The sequence below is a fragment of the Diabrotica virgifera genome, chromosome 1 (genome assembly GCF_917563875.1).
Source record: "Diabrotica virgifera virgifera chromosome 1, PGI_DIABVI_V3a".
Taxonomy (NCBI): domain Eukaryota; kingdom Metazoa; phylum Arthropoda; class Insecta; order Coleoptera; family Chrysomelidae; genus Diabrotica; species Diabrotica virgifera.
Genome location: NC_065443.1, coordinates 203,368,354 through 203,390,954, shown reverse-complemented (window position 1 = coordinate 203,390,954; position 22,601 = coordinate 203,368,354). Strand labels below are relative to the sequence as shown.

Sequence of the window (22,601 nt, the reverse complement as noted above, 5' to 3'; positions counted from 1 at the left end):
GAATAAAAAAAAATCGTTTAAGAAAAATGGGAGAAATACCATCTGGCCCAGGTCCCTTATTGACATTAAGAGTTGAAAGTTTTTCGTATATTTTTGAAATTGGTATAATATAGGAAGATGCACAGACCTTAGACTGTAATAAATTGTCATTATGCTTAAGAGTTTTATTACTAAAATCTGAAGAGAAATGGCTAGCAAATAAATTTGCAATATCGTTGCCATTAGAGGCTAGTGTATTGTTGAGTGGCATTGAGACAGGCATACTATTATTTTTTTTCTTACTGTTTACAAATTTCCAAAAAATTTTTGGATTAGCTTGGATCGAAATCTCAGTTGAATGTATATAATTAGCATAACAATTTTTTGATAAAATTTTGCACTGAGCTCTAAGTTGACTAAAACCTGTATAATTCTCAGGAGACCTGTTACTTAACTTAACTTACCTTAACCAGGAAATTTCTTTGTACAAACTTTTTTCAATGGAACATACATATTAAGCACACAGTAAAGAATATCATAGAAAGTACCTATCATCTCGGAAAGTTCTTTATCACTTATAAGACGTATATAGACACTTATACCGCGTGTCTACTTAAGTTGGAAACATATGGGAAACTTTTTTATTATTAATTTTACGAAAAAAAGTAATTCTTTATAAAAAGTTCTGCATGTCCCAAAACCTAAGATTCAATAATCAGATCAAGTTTTCTCAATATTATACGAGGTATGTCAAAAAATATGAATTTCGGTCAAGGGTAAAGTACCTTTATTTCTCTCAATATCGAAAATTCTTATGATAAAAAGTTGTTTGGAATTAAAAACTAAGATCAAATATGCAATTACATGCTTCTAATTGAAATAAAAAATTTTTCTTAAATTTATGGATACCCAACATCGTTGTTAAATAAGTATTACAAATATGATAACTCGTTTATTATTCATTATACGAAAAAAAGTTATTCTTCATAAAAAGCTTTGCATGGTCTAAAACCTAAGGTACAACCATGATATATCAACTTTTATTAATTTTATACGAGGTGTGTCAAAAAATATGAAATTCTCTCAAGATTATAGTACCTTTATATTTCACAATATTTCAATTAGAAGGATGTAATTGCATATTGAAACATAGTTTTTTATTGTAAACAACTTTTTTAATAACGCTTTTCAATATTGTAAAAAATAAAGGTATTTTACTCTTGAGTGAAATTCATATTTTTTGACATAACTCGTATAAAATTAATAAAATGTGATATATGATGGTTGCATCTTCGGTCTTAGGACATACAGAGCTTTTTATAAAGAATACTTTTTTTTCGTAAAAGTAATAATAAAAGAGTTATCGTATGTGTAATAAATAAAAACGAAGTTAGTATCAATAAATTTGAGAAATATTTGGAAAATATTTTTTTCCAATTAGAAGCACGTGATTGCATATTTGATCTTAGTTTTTATTTCCAAACAACTTTTCATAATAATAATTTTCGATATTTAGAGAAATAAAGGTACTTTACTCTTGAACGAAGTTTATATTTTTTGACATACCTCGTATAATATTGACAAAATTTGATATCTAGTGATTGAATCTTAGGTTTAAGAGCATGCAGAACTTTTTATAAAGAATAACTTTTTTTCGTAAAATCAATAACAAAAAAGTTTCCCATATGTTTCCAACTTAAGTAGACACGCTGTATACCCGATTTGGGCTTCGAATCGTTAATAAAATCATTTTTTTGGTAAAATTATGGCTTATTTCCCATTGAAAATAGTTGATTATAAAAATGCCACAAGGAAATAGCTACAGAACAACATTAAGAAACCGGTATGGGCCTAGCGTTTGTCAAAATTTTAGGAGAGGTAGTATTTTGTATTTTGACAGCGAAACCCGATTTGGGTTCGAAACGTAAATAAAATCATTTTTTGGTAAAATTGTGGCTTATTTCCCATTGAAAATAGTTGATTATAAAAATGCCACAAGGAAATATCTTAGCATTGTTAAAAGACTTTTAAAAAAATTATTTTTTAAACAATGGTCTTTAGTTTTCACTGTTCTTAAATAACATAACATCGTTCCGATTGTGGTGACTGTATTGTGTGTAGTACAGTCTTGTATTAATCGCTTCCGTTGGCTTACGTTTGTGTTTGCTTGCGTGTTTTTAGTAATTTAGATGTGTAGGTACTGTGCATATTTATATATATTTCATGTTATTTTAATTCTAATGGAGTTTATCTGTAAGTATACCGTGTTTTATTAATTTTTACCATATTCTCCGGCTAACCCGGATTTTCGATAACCCGGATCAGCCGCGGTCCCTATTAATCTACTATGCTCCTACATTTTATAGTCTTAACTTGTAGCCGGCACTTATCTCAAAACGAATAGAAAAGGTTTAAGCAAACTTCAACCACGCCTTTAAAGGTAATAACTCATACTTCGTCAAATAGGATTCACTTTACGAAATTCTGATGACTTGTGTTCCAGCTCAATACATTCTCACGTTTTTCGCTGATTCAGCTTTTCGCACAGCTGGCCCAGTAGATACTCATAACTATATTATATAAACAACTCAGAGCTTCTTATCTCACAATGGTATGCACTATGTAAACAAATCAACTCTAAAGCAACATATTCCCGTCGCCAGAAATCAATTATAGAAGAATTTATGATCTCCGAAAGCCATCAAAACCTGTTTGAACCATTGCCGCATCCTCTGCAAAACACAAACAATTTGGGGCTCTTAAGATATCAACGCTAGACCACAGAGAATCGTACAATCAACGAAACACGCATCCAAAACCGTGAGAAGTGAATCACGTCATATTCTGCGTAAAAACAGATCATAAATGCGACTTTCGTGTGAATCAAGAAAGAATTACGTAATACGAAAGATGTCAGGAACTACGATTCTTCGATAACAAATATGGATCTTAACGGTTTGAGCATATAGGGAGGAAACAAAAAATTCAACGAATTTCGGACCGTTATAAACTGAATAAGTTGAGCAGTGGGGAGCTGTTTGTCTAAAGTTGGTCATACAGAATTATGTGTGTATTGTTACACACGGATATTTGCTGGAGTTGTTGTTTGTCCTGAAGGCTGGTGTTTTTCTTTTTTTGTGTGTGTGTTTGGCTATTTCAGTTGATATTTTTGCCTGAAGAAGATACTGGATTTTCTCTCTGGTGGTGGAAAGACTAATTTCAGGCCTGTCTTAAGCACTTTTTGATTTAAAACTTTGTTCATTATTTTTTTCTTGTTTGTTTACTGCTCTTTGTTTAATGATATTCAATTCTGTTTCGAACTTATTTTTTGACATGAAAACTTGACCAATTCTTAGCTTACATTAATTCAATCCATAGCCACATTAAAGGACATCGCACACATCTTATGGAAAATATAATGTCACTCAAATTCAATAAAATTTATACGAATAGATTCGTTTTAAATTAACGGTCAAATCTTATCATTGCGCCAACTCTTAATTATGATTAATTACGGCGCGAATTACAATTAAAATTTATCGAAATCAAATTTTTTAGTCAGTAAAAGTGTCAGTTACAATCACTATTGCTCTGGGTGCTATTCAAAAGAGCTTAAACCCCGCTGGGCCTAAGCGGATTAGTGAAACTAATCCGCTGATTTATGGAGTACCGACAATTTGGGTATTATAAAATATTTTTTCTCTCTCTAACTTATGTACGTATCCATTTGATTTCAGATTTATTTATATCAATTTCTGGTCTTATTATTGAAAATATGGAGTTGGCGCAATGATAAGATTTGACCGTTAATTTAAAACGAATCTATTCGTATAAATTTTATTGAATTTGAGTGACATTATATTTTCCATAAGATGTGTGCGATGTCCTTTACAATAGGAACAGAACAGAATCGAACCAAATATTTGCTAGACATAAAAATTCTCAGACTTGAAAAGAAACGAGTTCTCCGTATTTCATAAACCTTACATGCGTTTGCATTTGTGTATGTTTTTATTGTTTTTTTTTTGTTTGTATATGTACATCAAAAAGTGACTGGAAGGCAGGGGGCTTATGTACCAATTTACTTTACCAATAAGTAACATTCATCATCAATATTCAATGCAGTGGCGTGCTGGCCATATAAATGAATCGGTGCAATCACCGAGAGGCCGCGGCCTCTCGAGGCCGGTCAGATAGGTTTTTTTCACAAAAATTTTTAGATGTAACAAAAAAAATATTTTTTAATTTCTAATCGAATTTTAATTTTGCTAATAATATTAATAAAACATTTTAAAAAAATTTAAATTTTTTTAATGGTAAAATACAGTTAAATAAATAAAGTAAGTAAATGCTACATATAAAAGTAAGTAAAGTAAGTAAATATAGTATGTCCAACAAGTATGTCCCTATATTTATGGTTTTCCAATTTCCTTAAACATGTATGTACTCAGCAAAATAAAAAATGTCTTGCAAATTTTTTTCCGAATTATTGGAAGTATTGAAAAACGATTTGATCAAGACAAATCGTTTTATGATGTTATATGAAGAACTCGTGGATTCTGCTGATAAATGGATTGTATTAAAAAATAGGATTTTGCAAAATACTGAAATTATAGAAGATCGAGTTAATGATGAATATGTTCAGTGTACAGAAACTATGAAGGATGATATTAATATTAATCTTACTGATAATGAACATGAAGTAACAAATGACAATGTTGTTGATATTGTGAAAACTTCACCTCCGTGTGGTACTAAAAAATATATGTATAACAATTGTATAGCTTGCTGTTACGCTGTTTTGCATAAGTACAACTTATATCAGTGTACCTATCCAAATTTAAATAGTATATAAGCATTTATTAACTCTTTCAGTGACACAGAAATATTGCGAAAGAAGCTTTTCAACGTTGAAATACATAAAAAATCAGTTAGAAGTACTTTAACACAAGATCACTTGGAAACATTTATGCTAATCGGTATAGAAAAAGAAGCTTTGTATGAGCTTAAAAATGATGAAATAATCGACGAGTTTGCTCAAAAATCTACTTTAATGCGAAAATTATTGGTCGAGAGTTAAGTTATTATTTTATAAAATAATTGCAAAAGAATGTTTAGATTATTGTGTTGTAATAACATTTTAAATATTGTTGAATTAAAGTATTTGCACTGTACTTGTATTTTGTACTCTCTTGTATAATCAATTTACTAAAATTCAACTTAATACATGATTGAAAAATTCTCAAAATTTGATTTTATTCAGGAAATCATGGTTTCTGTCTTACTGCATACAATATTCGCATACATGTCATTTATTATTTGTAAAATTTTATTCTTAAATAAAAAAATATAGCAAATTAAAAAAATCATTGAGTTTAAAGTTGTATGTTTGATTTAAAAATAATTTATATTTTTGTTTTTTTTTTTATTTTATAAATAACGAATAAAACATCCTGATAATAGAAGGTAAAATGATGGGAGGCCGCTTTTCTATAAAATCACCGGGCCGCTTGAAAAGTTCCAGCACGCCACTGATTCAATGAAGCAATATAATAACTTTACTGATATGTAAGTAAATATTCTCTCTTTCACGTTTTTTACTCCATTTTGTTACAAAAATAATTCATACAGTCGGCATCAGAGTGAAGCTGGTTAACACTTCAAATTTAACTTTAAAATCTAATTTAAAACATACTTATTGTTACCTAATTAATAGCATTACATCAGCTGACTATTGTTTAAGTCATCTGCACTACTTTAATAACTGTTTGTATCGTTATACTCACTTCTAACTGTTATTTACATATTATACTGTAACCTTTCCAACAACCCGTTCATCATTTAAAAATAATCTAATTTTTTTTAGCTTAAGTGCCTTGACAAAAGACCATTGGCATGGTACAGTTAGTCAAGGTTTTTTCCATGACACTTCAACAACCAGGGCACTGAAGAGAAACAGAGAAAAATCAAGGCAATAATGGCAACAGAAAATATGAATTTCAAAGAAGCATAGCAACTACATAACAACCCGAACTACGCAAAAATAACTAGTAACAATAGATTTGCAATTTTAAATAACATTACTATTTTTCCAAGCTTACCTAACCCAACTAACAATATCTCTAATTCCACATTAAATAAACCGGCAAAACGATTTAGTAACACAATAAATACAACTAATAAACGTAAAGTAACTTCTCCTCCAATTCTATCCCATTCCTCTGCCTCAACTAGCGCGAGACCTACCCCTAAATCTAATCCGATAATCCCTAATCCTTACAGGGACGAATTTATTGATTATAAAGAGAAACTAATATTTAACTTTAGTCCAAAGTATAGATTTTCTCGAAATAGTCTTTCAAAATGACGGAACACCTACTAGAATCGGGCCAAGTGGGAACCACTCTGCCGTTGACTTGACTATCACATCAGCTACATTAACAAACAGTATAAACTGGTCAGCATACTCTGACACACTAGGATCCGACCATTTTCCTATTAGAATAGAACTTAAAAATTAATCAAAAATTGGAATAAATCCTTTATAAAAGGTATAAAATTTATTAAAATCCCTAAAGGGCTACATCAGAACAAAACGTTTTCGATTTTATTACAAAATCATCATCAGTGTAAGACCTAAAACTAAGTATAACCTATTTTATTAATGTAAAATTGATATTTAAATTCTGACTAAAGTTTAAAACAAGCGGTTATACTCACAGTCTGGATGCTAGCTGAGCCACCAAAGAAATATATATTTAGAGAGTTTGCTCTTAAAAAAAGCAGAAATACAGCACCTGGTTTAGACGGTTTTACTTATAAAATATTGGACAAATTGCCATCAAGTGCTAAACACATCCTCCTACAAATCTTTAATAATTGGTGGTTGAAACAAGAATATTGCGATACTTTAAAAAATATTTCAAAAAATATTTCATATGTCCTTTACTTAAATTCAACAAAAATCCAGAACTTCTATCATTAGTATGGTATAACTAGACCCAAACCAAGACATCCAAAGTGAAAGTTATCCTCCAACACCAAATTGTTATATATGGTCCACATAATGTTCTGAAAAAAGTCTCATCATTTTGAACGTCGGGTTTGAGGGGGAGAGGAGGAAGAAATCGGTAAATTCGTAGTTTTTTACGTTTTTCGTAAATATTTCTAAAACTATACGATTTAGCATAAACAACCTTCCATACAAAAATCTTCTACATTAAATTTTAAATAAAAAAGGCCCTATGCATAATCCTTCTAAAATAAACGGTTTCAAAGTTACGGAGGTAGTATAGTATAATTGGGCCAAAAAAAGGCCTAACCTAAACATCCAAAGTAAAAGTTTTCCTCCAACATTAAATTGTTCTATATGGTCCACATATGGTTCAGTAAAAAGTTACACCATTTTGAGCGTCCGGTTTGGGGGGGAGATGGGGGAGAAATCGGTAAATTAGTAGCTTTTTTTTAAGTTTTCGTCAATATTTCTAAAACTATACTTTAGCGTAAACAATTTTTTATACAAAAATGTTCTACGTAATATTTAAAACAAAAAAGGTCCTATACATAATTGTTATAAAATCAACGGTTCCAGAGTTACGGAGGGTGAAAAGTGGAGGTTTTCGATACATTTTATATTTTTTGAGCAATTTCCTACTGATTTTCTTTAACAGGATTGGGTTTTATAAATCAAATTTGCTATTTCAGTGGCCGATGGTATGTTAGTGATAAGCCCTTGAAGAAACGTCAACCTCACCACCCAAAATCATCATCAATTGCCCAAAAAATATAAAAAGTATCGAAAACCTCCACTTTTCACCCTCCGTAACTCTGGAACCGTTGATTTTATGACAATTATGTATACAACCTTTTTTGTTTTAAATTTTATGTAGAACATTTTTGTATAGAATATTGTTAACGCTAAAGCATAGTTTTAGAAATATTGACGAAAAACTTAAAAAAACTACTAATTTACCGACTTCTCCCCCCCCCAAACTGGACGCTCAAAATGGTGTTACTTTTTACTGAACCATATGTGGACCATATAGAACAATTTGGTGTTGGAGGAAATCTTTTATTTTTGATGTCTGGGTTAGGCCTTTTTTTGGACCAATTATATTATACTACCTCTGCAACTTTGGAACCGTTCATTTTAGGAGGATTATCCATTGGACCTTTTTTATTTTAAATTTAATGTAGAATATTTTTGTATAGAAGGTTGTTTATGCTAAATCGTATAGTTTTATAGTTTTAGAAATATTGACGAAAAACGCAAAAAACTACGAATTTACCAATTTCTCCCCCCTCTCCCCCACCCAAACCCGACGCTCAAAATGGTGTGACTTTTCTCTGAAGATTATGTGGACTATATACAACAATTTGGTGTTGGAGGAGAACTTTCACTTTGGATGTCTGGGTTATGCCATCTTTTGGATCAATCTTATCATACTACATCTTATAGGCCCATCTCCTTATTATCATGTGTAACAAAATCTTTTGAAAAACTAATAAAATTGAGAGTAGAACATCTTTTAGAAAGTAAAGCAGTTTTTACCTATTCAGAGTATGGATTTCGTAGAGGTCGAGGCACAATTGATGCTCTCATACATTTAGTTTCGGATATTCAACTCTGCTTCTCAAAAAACGAATTTATGCTTGTTTATAGATTTAAAGGGGGCGTATGACGTGGTTGATTTGGATACATTATATTCAAAAATGGTGGCATGTGGTAACGATAAAAATATTATCTGTAAATATATTAAATTTGTATGTGAACAGAAAAATATATTTACGTGACCATAATAATGTGTTACACGGTCCAAAAATATTATATAACGGTCTTCCTCAAGGCTCGATTCTAAGTCCTTTATTATTTAATGTTTACACTGCAGATCTGCATGGCCTGATAGATGACAAATGTAAAATAATACAGTATGCGGATGATATGTTTACATAGCAGCCATAAATCCTACGATGATTGTATGTTTAATCTAAAACGTAACTTTAAGAATATAGATAGGTGGGTTAAAAACATAGGATTTAGCATATCACAAGAGAAGTCTTCGATTGTATGTTTTACAAGACGTAGACAAAAATCAGAGGCAAATGCCATATAGGTGATTATGCTTTTCCCTTAGCAGAAGCGTATACGTATCTGGGCATGATCCTAGATAAAAAAAACTCTTGTGGTCTAGCCATATAAAATATGTTAAACAAAAGCCAGAGCGTGGAATTAAACTTCTGCGTTTCGTTTCCAAAAAAAGTTGGGGTGCAGACCAATATATTTCCTTAATGTTTTATAGATCCTACACACGATCCATTCTAGATTATGGCTGTATTCTTTATGGTTCTACTTGCAAAACAAATCTTTTAACACTAGACAGAATACAATATAAATCTATAAAAATCTGTCTAGGAGCTATGATGTCCTCACCAAGCCATGTAGTTCTAGCAGAAGCTCAAGAACCACCTTTATACAGGCGTAGGCAAATATTAACCAACAAATGTCTTATAAAATACAGAACGTTTAATACAACTATGGTTCACAAAATAGGTCTACTTTTGACAGAAAATTTAACAAATTCTTACTGGAGGATAAAAAATTCGCCTCCTCTTACAGAATCTTTTGTCGATACGAATCTTTACCAACCTTATATTTTACAGCTACCAAAATTTCCTTTTTCCGAGCATGACTTTGAAGTTCTGATAGACAAACCCATGGTACAAAGACGCCAACAATGAGACAAACCATTCATTATAATGCCATCTTATTCAGACTTGCCAACTTTAACAAATCTTATATTTAATTCTATACTAAGCAAATTAGGGAAAAATTTAACAATAATTTATACAGATGGATCAAAAACGGATGAAAGTACTGTGGATGGAATGGCAAAAAATACATCTGAGATATCAGAAATCACAAACATTTTCAACTTAAAAGACATATTTTCTATTATCAGAAGTGTTGGCAAGGAAAGATGGAGGTCCAAATACGAAGATGTTAAGCCGACATTAAGAAATCGTTACTTTTCTATTCATCCATTATTACCTAAAAATATACCTCATTTTAACTACAATTATAACAAAGTACATTCCTCATTAATAACCCGGCTAAAATTTAAACATGGCCATTTTAAATAGCATCTACATAGGATTGGAATCTATGAAATTCCCTTCTGTCCGTGTAACAATAAGTCCATCAGGGATCTGAACCATGTATTCTTTGATTGTCTTAATCATAGGGATCAGACTCGAAACTTATATTTGGGTTTAATTGACCTCAACATTAGCCTTCCAGTTAACATTAGCAATCTTTTATCTCATGCTGACAAATCTACATACAATATCTTAATCAAGTTTATAAACGATTCTAATATAAAAATTTACACATCTTTATAACAAAATTCTGTGGCAATTACAATTTTGTATCAATTATTATATACATAACATTACTTCGTAGTTGTACACTTCAAACACGGTCAAAAAACAGATTTTTTTGAAAAAAGTTATTCAAAAAGTTTATAAGGAAAAATTGACAATACTTTTTTTTTAACGTTTATTAGACAATCTGTTATAACATATAACAATAGGCACATTTTATCTGAGAAATAATGACATGAAGAGATTGTGACCAGCGCCACACATCTCTATAGAGATAATATTAAATTACTCTATTACATATATTAACTTAGCTACTGTAACAATATTAATGTCTGTGCGGTAAATCTAATAGTGTCTGTCTCTTTAACCGTTTTGTTTCCTGATTGTTGTCTAACAAATTAATTGCAAGCACATTCGCGTGGCTTTCAAGACGTACGATGTATTTTGCACCTAACTCCACTATCACTTCACTGACGGTTTTGGTTTCCAGGTCATTGTAAATATCCCAGTTAGTAACAAACCACGGAGCATCGATTATTGAACGTAACACCTTGGACTGGAATCTCTAAATTATGGATACATTCGACTTGAATGCTGTTCCCCAGAGCTGCAGACCATATGCCCAGACTGATTTGAATATTGTGTTGTAGACTAGCAGTTTATTTCTTATCGTGAGCTTAGACTTACGCCCTAGAAGCCAATAATGCTTACTAAATTTTATGCCCAGTTGTTTCCGTTTGTTCCATATATGGGTTCTCCAGGTTAATCCCCTGTCCAAATGCATGCCCAGATATTTTACAGAGGTAACTGAGGGAATTACCTTATTATTTATTGTTACTGTAGGTGATTCACCTTGACATTTTGTAAAAACAATATGGTTTGATTTTTGTTCATTCAATTTAATTCTCCAATTTTGTGCTCATGTATATATTTGATTTAATACTCTCTGGAGTTTTGCAGCAGTTTCGACGGGATTTTTGTGTACTGCTAGGATTGCAGTATCGTCTGCAAAGGTGGTGGTCGTTATATCACGATTTGTGGGTAAGTCGGGTGTGTAAATCAGATACAGTTGTGGTCCCAGAACACTTCCTTACGGTACCCCTGATCTGATGGGATATAGTTTTGTATAGGCTGACTCAAACTTCACTCGAAAGTATCTTTCTGATAAATACGACTTAAGGAGTGTACCTATATAGTTCCTCTGGTAAGTTCTTTTTCAGGTTATACAACAGTCCTTGATGCCAAACTTTACCAAAGCCTGGCTAACATCGAGGAATGCTGCTGAACAGTAACTTTTTCCTTCAAATGTTTTATTTATAACGTTGACCACTCTGTGAACTTGTTCAACGGTGCCATGCTCTTTCCTAAAGCCAAATTGGTGGTCGGGTATCATGTTTCTGTCTGTTAGTATTTGTAGAAGTCTTTTTTCTATTATTTTTTCCATTATCTTAGACATTACTGGCATTAAACTAATTGGTCGATATGAAGTGGGCTCATTTGGAGGTTTTCCTGATTTTTGTATAAGGATAATTTCCGCAATTTTCCATTGCATTGGGAAATGTTTTAGCCTTAGTACCGCATTACACAATTGAGTTAGCATTTTAATTGCTTTGGTAGGTAGATTTTTAATTACCTCACCTGTGATTAAGTCATAGCCAGGTGCTTTCTTTTTTATTAGATTATTGTTGATTATGTTTTGAACTTCTTTGGGTGAAGCGTGTAGTGTGTTTTCTCCTGTCGGGGTTTGGTTCTGTAGGAAATTGTAGATTTCTTGATCGTTATTTGTTGCAGCAGCTGGTATAGGTTTGAAAACTTCCTCTAGGTATTCGCCGAAAGTTTCTGCCTTTTCATTGTTTGTTCTGGCCCATGTTCCGTTGGATTTTCTAATTGGTGGGATATGACGATGTTGCTGTTTTAATTTTTTTGTAGCCTTCCATAGCGCATAATCGCTGGCATCTGACGGTGATAAATTTTCTAGGTATTCTTGAACGCTGTTATTTTTTAGTTGTTTTAGTAGTTCCATTGTCGTGCTGCTCTATTGAGCCTTAACTTGTCATCTGGATGTCTAGTTTGCTTCCAAGTTCTACTCAGATACCTTTTTTCAATTATTTTTTCTCTGACATCTATTGGACAATTAATTTTTTGTTTTGCTTTTGTTGGTGGAGGTGTTGATTTCCATGCAGCTTCCTGAATCGTTGTTGTGTAATTTTGGATTTCTTTTTCTAGTTCTTCTGGTGACTTTAGTGATACGTTTAGTTCAATATTTGCTTTAACCCTTTCTCTGAAAGCTTGCCAGTTGGTTTTGTAATTGTGTAACTTGGACAGAGGCTCTTTTTCTTTAATTCCTGAATGTACAGTTGCTACTACAGGAGTATGATCAGACTCTATATCAAAATTTGATTCGATACTTAGATATCCCCTTGAGAACCCTTTTGTAACAAAGAAATCTAAACAGTCGGGAACTTTCTGCGGGTCTGATGGCCAGTATGTAGGCTGATACGTAGACAAATGGTCCAAGTGTTGTTCTGATATGATTTGATGTAGTACCCTGCCTCTTCCAGGAGCGCACAAACTTGAACCCCAACTAGTATGTTTGGCGTTATAGTCTTCACCTGCCAGGAAACGGTTACCAAGTTGGTTAAAGAGATTACTTAAAGAATTTTTGTTAGCTCTATAATTTGGTGGGCAGTATACAGCAGCTATCGTGATTGGTCCGATCCAATCTTCTATTTCAATGGAGACTGCTTGTAGATCTGGTTGTTCAATCTTTTGTAAAATATGGTGTTTTATATCCTTTCTAATGATTATAGCTGCTCCAGCACTGGCTCTTCTTGCTGCGTCTGGATGGGCAGCATTGTACATTAAATAGTTGGATATTCTAAAACTATTTTCTGATGTTAAGTGAGATTCAGATATTAGAATTATATCTAGATTGTGAAATTTTAAAAATGCCTCAATTTCATTCTTCCGATTTATGACCCCATTGGCGTTCCATAAAGCTATTTTAAACATTTGAGCCATTAATTGTTGGATTTAGTGTTTTGCTGTACTAGATCTCTCAAATGTCTTATTTCCTTGGTTAGTTCAAGGATTGCTTGCTGTTGCTTTTCTATTTGTTGTTGAAGTTGAACGTTTTGTTGCAGGAGATAATTATTTTGCTGTTGAAGAAACGTGGTGAATTGATTGTTTGTTGACTGCGGTAATAACTCTACCCTGTTTATATTTTGAACTTGATTTTGATTTAAAGCTGCTTGTGCATATGTTTTTACCTCTGCTGGAGCGTGTGAGCTGCTTATAGGGTTTTGTGATTCTTTTTCTTGTACTTTTGGTCTTGTCACTTGATTTTGCACAGCTACACCATTACTGGAGCGATATATTCTATTTAAAATTTCAAGGTATACCTGACAACCTTTATAATTTGCAGGATGTGCTCCTCCACATAATGCACATTTTGCTGGATTGCCATCCTCTTTTTTCTTTTTGCAGGTACGGTAGTCGTGATACTCAGCACATTTCACGCAGCGAAATTGTTGAGTGCATTGGTTTCTTGTGTGTCCATAACTTTGGCATCGTTTACATTGCACTATAGTTTGCTTTTTGTGGGGTGTTTCGAATCTAACAACTGCATTTAACAGTTTTGAGATTTTAAAGATATCACCGTTATTTCGATTTCTCTCAATGTCAATAAAAAACAAGTTTTTGGGTGATTTTGTTTGTTTGTCATGGACATTCATTATTTGCTTTACCTTATGTCCTTCTTCTGCTAATGCTACTGTTATGTCTTTTGTGTCTCTGCTGTGGTGTATGTTACGTAAAACTACTCTGTACGATTTTTCTTCTGGTAGTTTATAGGTATGCCTGACGATTTTATTGTCGTCCAGCAGCTTTTTGATTGTTTTGTAATTGTCGATAGCAGTTGTCTGGATTTTTATTTTGTTTTCTGATAACAATTTGTAAGCAAAATCTGACGTAGATGAGCGAATTAATGTTAGAAGACCTGGTAAATTTGAGACTCCATATAGTATAAAAGGAGGAACTTTATCTATTTCCTTTTTGTTATTATTTCTTTGATCTGTATCATCTTCATTTGATAGTGAAGAAAAACGATTTTGTGTGCTAATAGAATTTTCAACTTCACTTACCTTTAAGGATTTCTTTTTCATTTGTGGGCTGGGCTGTTGCTATTTCTTCTCCGCTTCTTATATTCAATTTTTTGGAACTCATTTGGTTGAAATACTTCATTATCTGAATTTTCTTGCTCCATTTTTTCGTTTTCTGACAGTGAGACATTTCTTATTTGGTTTTGATTACTTGTAGTTGGCTTTACTGCATCATAATAATAATTTATCTTCTGCTGAACTTTATTTTGGTGACTTTGATCGGGAATGGCCTGTGTTGACATCGTGAATGGTGTACAATGCATTTGTTGTTGAGTGAGAAACATCCCCTGTTCGTAGTTGTTATGAGCCGCATAATTTTGTGGTACCATTGAGATGGATTGATTTGCATCAAATACAGTTGGATACTGAACATTTTGCGTGCCGTAAATGTTTGGGATGGGTTGCATTTGTATATATGGTGTCATTTCCCCTATATTCATATTTTGATACATTTTTGGTTTAATAATTTATTCACCTAATTTATTAAGTTACGCCACTGATTAAAATAGTCATACCGATTATTGTGTTTAACTTTTTCACAGTATTAGGTATTAATTGTTATTTGTTTTGTTTCTTAATGATGGGTAATTAATAAATACCTTTATACGATCACTGATAACAGCTATCACAAAGCCATAAGACACCTGCACCGGTTTTCGCCTTCAGATGCAGGTGAATGGCCTTTTTAAATAGCATCTACATAGGATTGGAATCTATGAAATTCCCTTCTGCCCGTGTAACAATAAGTCCATCAGGGATCTGAACCATGTATTCTTTGATTGTCTTAATCATAGGGATGACTCGAAACTTATATTTGGGTTTAATTGACCTCAATATTAGCCTTCCAGTTAACATTAGCAATCTTTTATCTCATTCTGACAAATCTATATACAATATCTTAATCAAGTTTATAAACGATTCTAATATAAAAATTTACACATCTTTATAACAAAATTCTGTGGCAATTACAATTTTGTATCAATTATTATATACATAACATTACTTCGTAGTTGTGCACTTCAAACACGGTCAAAAAGCAGATTTTTTTGAAAAAAGTTATTCAAAAAGTTTATAAGGAAAAATTGACGATACTTTTGCATAATTATTTATTACTAATACGAGCATTTTTCATTCACATTTTTTAAACCAATTTGAAAGTTTAGCTCATGCTCTTTCATTTGGCACCTGTAGAATGGATCTAAAATCACTTTTTTCTGACTTATGTTATTGCAAAAAAAAGATGTCTGGGAAAAACAATTTGAATAAAATTTAAACAATTAAATCCATCGCATTGAAATTTCTGTCACATATTAAGAACTAAAAAATCCTCATTTGTCCAAAATTTCAAAGCTGTGAACCAATTTTTACAACAGTTATTACGAAATGAGTATATCAACGTTTATAATACGCCATTTTAAAGCTTTTTCCATTTTTTCGAAGATGTTTGTTCTAAAAAAAACCACAAATTTGGTTTTTTGACACTAAATTGTTTATAAATTAAAATGGCCGCCAGATCATACGCAGAGAATAGTTACAATTTGTTCTTATAGGTATTACCTGGCGAAAAAACGCTTCAGTACCCTGGCTGTTGAAGTGTCACGAACAGGGTATATTTTTGCCTTATTACCCTGGCCTAAGATATTTTCGCAATATTATCTTGTAAGCAATGAATATCATAACTTACCCGTCACTGTCAAACTTGGGATATTTAATAGTTTTTTCTATATTAACTATTTGTTTATTTGAATCGGTTTCGTCATCGATGTAAATCAGTCCAGCAACGATTGTTTCGGGGTAGTTATATAGACATTGTGCTGAAGTAACAACCCAACGTTCATTGATAATAGCTCCAGTACATACATGCAATTCTTCACCAAGTGCTTTCGTTTGTATAGAAACAATAAATGGATATTGTCCTTGACTGGCAATAATACCATTATCATATATTCCTAAAATAAAATATTGATCGTTGGTGTAGTCAGTAGATTAGATTAACAAAATTAACTAAAAATGAATAACCATTTTCAATTTCGTTGCAACACGAAACTACAGCCGCATCATTATTCCATTTCAATCAGAGAGTGTAGAAAGCATCTCTACCGGTTTCAAAACTTATTAGTCTCTCATCAGGAGGCACATATGCTGCCCTCTCTGACTCAACTAGGACAAACCCCGGCGTGCAGTCACGCATTGCAACGAACGTAATAGCAGGGATGCCCTAGCGGCAACTGATAGCAAAAAACTAAGTTCTAATAGCACATAAAACAACATCCAAAAATGTTATTCTACATCCTACCAGATTGAGAACAATGGGAACCTTCTCTGGTAACACCTCCGAGGCTTGTACAATTTGCAAGTCATAACGGATGCTGAGACTAAGGGAGATGAGGGAATTTTACAATTTATAATTCACATCCCATCTGCTCAGCGCGGTAAAGTTCCAACGAGAATGGTTACCTGTAGAAGCCTCGGAGGTGTTAACAGAGAAGGTCCCCATTGTTTTCAGTCTGGTAGGATGTAGAATAACATTTTTGGATGTTGTTTTATGTGCTATTAGATTGAAAACTTAGTTTTTGCTAGCAGTTGCCGCTAGGGCGTCCCTGCCATTACGTTCGTTGCAATCCGTGACTGCACGCCGGGGTTTGTCCTAGCTGGGTCAGAGAGGGCATATGTGCCTCCTGATGAGAGACTAATAAGTTTCGAAACCGGTAGAGGCGCTTGCTGCACTCTCTGATTGAACTGGAATAATAATGCCGCTGTAGTTTCGTGTTGCAACGAAATTGAAAATGGTTATTTGTTTTTGATTTACATGTTTACTCTGATTGGAGTACGAAGGGAACCATTCTCGTTGGAACTTTACCGTGCTGAGCAGATGGGACGTGAATTATAAATTGTAAAATTCCCTCATCTTCCTTAGTCTCAGCATACGTTATTGCTTGCAAATTGTAGAAGCCTGGGAGGTGTTACCAGAGAAGGTTCCCATTTTTTTCAGTCTGGCAGGATGTAGAATAACATTTTTGGATGTTGTTTTATGTGCTATTCGATTGAAAAATTAGTTTTTTGCTAGCAGTTGCAGCTAGGGCATCCCTGCCATTACGTTCGTTGCAATCCGTGACTGCACGCCGGGGTTTGTACTTGTTGGGTCAGAGAGGGCAGCATATGTGCCTCTTGATGAGAGACTAATAAGTTTCGAAACCGGTAGAGGTGCTTGCTGCACTCTCTGATTGAACTGGAATAATGATGCGGCTGTAGTTTCCTGTTGAAACGAAACTGAAAATGGTTATTCATTTTTGATTTACATGTTTATTCTGATTGAAGCACGAAGGGAACCATTCTCTGAGTCGATGGGACGTGAATTATAAATTGTAAAATTCCCTCATCTTCCTTAGTCTCAGCATACGTTATTGCTTGCAAATTGTAGAAGCCTGGGAGGTGTTACCAGAGAAGGTTCCCATTTTTTTCAGTCTGGCAGGATGTAGAATAACATATTTGGATGTTGCTTTATGTGCTATTGGATTGAAAACTTAGTTTTTTGCTAGCAGTTGCAGCTAGGGCATCCCTGCCATTACGTTCGTTGCAATCCGTGACTGCACGCCGGGGTTTGTCCTTGTTGGGTCAGAGAGGGCAGCATATGTGCCTCTTGATGAGAGACTAATAAGTTTCGAAACCGGTAGAGGTGCTTGCTGCACTCTCTGATTGAACTGGAATAATGATGCGGCTGTAGTTTCCTGTTGAAACGAAACTGAAAATGGTTATTCATTTTTGATTTACATGTTTATTCTGATTGAAGCACGAAGGGAACCATTCTCTGAGTCGATGGAACGTGAATTATAAATTGTAAAATTCCCTCATCTTCCTTAGTCTCAGCATCCGTTATGGCTTGCAAATTGTAGAAGCCGGAGGTGTTACTAGAGAAGGTTCTCATTGTTTTCAATCTGGTAGGATGTAGAATAACATATTTGGATGTTGCTTTATGTGCTATTGGATTGAAAACTTAGTTTTTGCTAGCAGTTGCCGCTAGGGCTTCCCTGCCATTACGTTCGTTGCAATCCGTGACTGCACGCCGGGGTTTGTCCTAGTTGAGTCAGACAGGGCAGCATATGTGCCTCCTGATGAGAGACTAATAAGTTTCAAAACCGGTAGAGGTGCTTGCTGCACTCTCTGATTGAACTAGAATAATGATGCGGCTGTAGTTTCGTGTTACAACGAAATTAAAAATGGTTATTCATTTTTATTTACATGTTTACTCTGATTGGAGTACGAAGGGAACCATTCTCGTTGGAACTTTACCGTGCTGAGCAGGTGGGACATGAATTACAAATTGTAAAATTCCCTCATCTTCCTTAGTCTCAGCATACGTTATTGCTTGCAAATTGTAGAAGCCTGGGAGGTGTTACCAGAGAAGGTTCCCATTTTTTTCAGTCTGGCAGGATTTAAAATAACATTATTGGATGTTTTTTTATGTGCTATTAGATTGAAAAATTAGTTTTTTGCTAGCAGTGTTGCAGCTAGGGCATCCCTGCCATTACGTTCGTTGCAATCAGTGACTGCACACCGGGGTTTGTCCTAGTTGGGTCAGAGAGGGCAGCATATGTGCCTCTTGATGAGAGACTAATAAGTTTCGAAACCGGTAGAGGTGCTTGCTGCACTCTCTGGTTGAACTGGAATAATGATGCGGCTGTAGTTTCGTGTTGAAACGAAATTGAAAATGGTTACTCATTTTTGATTTACATGTTTACTCTGATTAGAGTACGAAGGGAACCATTCTCTGAGCAGATGGGACAAGAATTAAAAATTGTAAAATTCCCTCATCTTCCTTAGTCTCAGCATACGTTATGGCTTGCAAATTGTAGAAGCCTGGGAGGTGTTACCAGAGAAGTTTCCCATTTTTTTCAGTCTGGCAGGATTTAAAATAACATTTTTGGATGTTTTTTTATGTGCTATTAGATTGAAAAATTAGTTTTTTGCTAGCAGTGTTGCAGCTAGGGCATCCCTGCCATTACGTTCGTTGCAATCAGTGACTGCACACCGGGGTTTGTCCTAGTTGGGTCAGAGAGGGCAGCATATGTGCCTCTTGATGAGAGACTAATAAGTTTCGAAACCGGTAGAGGTGCTTGCTGCACTCTCTGGTTGAACTGGAATAATGATGCGGCTGTAGTTTCGTGTTGAAACGAAATTGAAAATGGTTACTCATTTTTGATTTACATGTTTACTCTGATTGGAGTACGAAGGGAACCATTCTCGTTGGAACTTTACCGTGATGAGCAGGTGGGACATGAATTACAAATTGTAAAATTCCCTCATCTTCCTTAGTCTCAGCATACGTTATGGCTTGCAAATTGTAGAAGCCTGGGAGGTGTTACCAGAGAAGTTTCCCATTTTTTCAGTCTGGCAGGATTTAAAATAACATTTTTGGATGTTTTTTTATGTGCTATTAGATTGAAAAATTAGTTTTTTGCTAGCAGTGTTGCAGCTAGGGCATCCCTGCCATTACGTTCGTTGCAATCAGTGACTGCACACCGGGGTTTGTCCTAGTTGGGTCAGAGAGGGCAGCATATGTGCCTCTTGATGAGAGACTAATAAGTTTCGAAACCGGTAGAGGTGCTTGCTGCACTCTCTGGTTGAACTGGAATAATGATGCGGCTGTAGTTTCGTGTTGAAACGAAATTGAAAATGGTTACTCATTTTTGATTTACATGTTTACTCTGATTAGAGTACGAAGGGAACCATTCTCTGAGCAGATGGGACATGAATTAAAAATTGTAAAATTCCCTCATCTTCCTTAGTCTCAGCATCCGTTATGGCTTGCAAATTGTAGAAGCCGGAGGTGTTACTAGAGAATGTTCTCATTGTTTTCAATCTGGTAGGATGTAGAGTAATACCTTTGGATGTTGTTTTATGTGCTATTAGATTGAAAACTTAGTTTTTCGGTTTTTTTTTAATTAACTAAATTGAATCTCAGAAAATGTATGGACATAACATATTTGTGGATCTCTATCTACAATCCTGACCCCCTGGAGGGAGTGTAGTGGTCGACGTGATGTCGTGTATTGTCCGTCTCCAAAGATCTCTGTCTCTGTGTAATGAGTCCACCTTTCCCTGTATAATAAGTCTTTCCGCGTTTCCTGCGTTTGCTCTCATTATACATGTCGAATTGTTTAAGATGGACTTTACTGGAGATTCGATGGCTAACTTTGAACTATCTTAAATTTGAATCATTTGTTCTACTGTCGGTCCAGGGAATTCGTAACATTCTTTAAATATGTGAATATTAGGCCAAAATGTCGATACAACCTATTTAGGTTACAGCTTCTGGTTATGATTTAAGAAAGCACTGCCATGGGTCTGGATATGCTCGGAGAGGCTATTCGGGGGTAATGTGCATGCTGTGTCTTAAATAGCCGTAGTCACAAGCTGAAGACGGAGTCTTGCCCCACTTTAGGATATCAGCACATCTACCGCAGAGATTTGAGTCTATTTAGTATCACCTATGGTTTGCGATTCAAATCAAAACCTGTGCCAGCTGATCAGGATAAATTACTCCATGAATATGTAGTCCTATGCTATCTTTCCATATATCCTTCCAACAGTTTTTCATCATTAGCTGCTAACAGTAGCCTGGACGTTATTAGAACCGAGTTTCTTTATTTCAGCCTATCCTTTCCCAAATTGGGAGTATAATGATTTACAATGTATAAACTTTGTAAATCAAGATTTGGGATTTACAATGTATATACAGTGTAAATCATGATTTGGAAGTGCTCCTCGTAGTCGTAACTCGTAACATTCAAGTCTCTTGGTTTGTTTTTCTAGTGCACCTTTATTGAAATTTTAGTATGAGTAGGAAGTGATATGTGTGGAACTAACCAAAAATCTTATTTTATTTATTTTCTCCTGCTACCAAACTTTGCGTCCTGGCTGCAAAACTGTCTTATGCCGCAAGTGGAATTTTGTAAATAGAGCTATTTATTATTTATTACAAATAATAGGATATTGTACAACAAGTGTAAAAAAATACATATTTCTCACGAGCGCAGAAGTTTGTTTTGAGGCACGAGGCGAGTGCCGCCAATCAAGCCAGGGAGAAATATGTAATTTTCTGATCTGTTGTACATGTACACTGTATTTTTTCTATGGATGCGGTTTTGTCAAGAGTTCAAACTTCAAAATTAAATAATTTAGGTGCTTTAGGTATATTATATGCATAAATTGAAATAAAATACATATACTTACATGTAGGTATTTAATATTTTTAAAATTTATATACGTTATTTATTTAAAATTCTAATTAACAGTTATTTTTGAACAATTTTGAAAGGTAATTCCTGGTATGTTTTGATTTGGCACATTTTATTTGTCAACATTAATTGTGTTTGTATTGTGCATGTTAACATGGAAACGGCGATCATATTTATATGGAAAACCGTAGGAGAACCCGTGAGAAAAAAATTTCTCACTGCAATGGCCGACTTTTCTCACTGCATGATAAATTGTTCGTTTTGAATGTATGTAAGTAGTGAGAGAAGTTGCACATTGTATAGCATCCATAGAAAAATATCATTTACATTATAAAAATAAAAAATTTTTAACTTCTGTTAAATAGACTAGTACTGAAACTTGGTGTTCTTCGATTAGGTCTGGATCCCGCGTATGAAAAAAAGTTCATTAATAGCAAGCTGAAAATTTGTTAATAGCTTAAGGGTGCCTAGTCGGATAAACTTTGATATATGGGAACACTGGAACAGGGGCAGTTTTAATTGTGGAACAGGTTAAAAATTTGGAACGGTCAGACCAAGAAAACGGCACATTTATTTTGTTCGACAGAACAGACTTAAACTCTCCGAACAGAGATTAAACTCTCATGCAAAAATCAGACTGCTATTTGTCACCTGTCATAATTCCTGTCATTTGACATATTCTACATGTTCCACTCATTAAAACGCCCATTTGGTGATAAATAGCAGTCTGATTTTTGCATGAGAGTTTAATCTTTGTTCGTAGAGTTTAAGTCTGTTCTGTCGGACAAAATACATGTGCCGTTTTCGTATTCTGACCGTTCCAAATTTTTAACCTATTCCACAA

The 22,601-nt window shown here is 34.0% G+C and overlaps 1 protein-coding gene across 1 annotated transcript in view; it reads right to left on the bottom strand.

Moving 5' to 3' along the window:
* Positions 1 to 22,601, bottom strand: part of LOC114331927 (trypsin-1) — a 92,102-nt gene that overhangs the window by 33,835 nt on the left and 35,666 nt on the right. Inside the window, exon 2 of the mRNA XM_028281619.2 lies at positions 16,204 to 16,468. Within this exon, the coding sequence (XP_028137420.1) occupies positions 16,204 to 16,468 (265 nt within the window). The remainder of the gene's footprint in view (positions 1 to 16,203; positions 16,469 to 22,601) is intronic.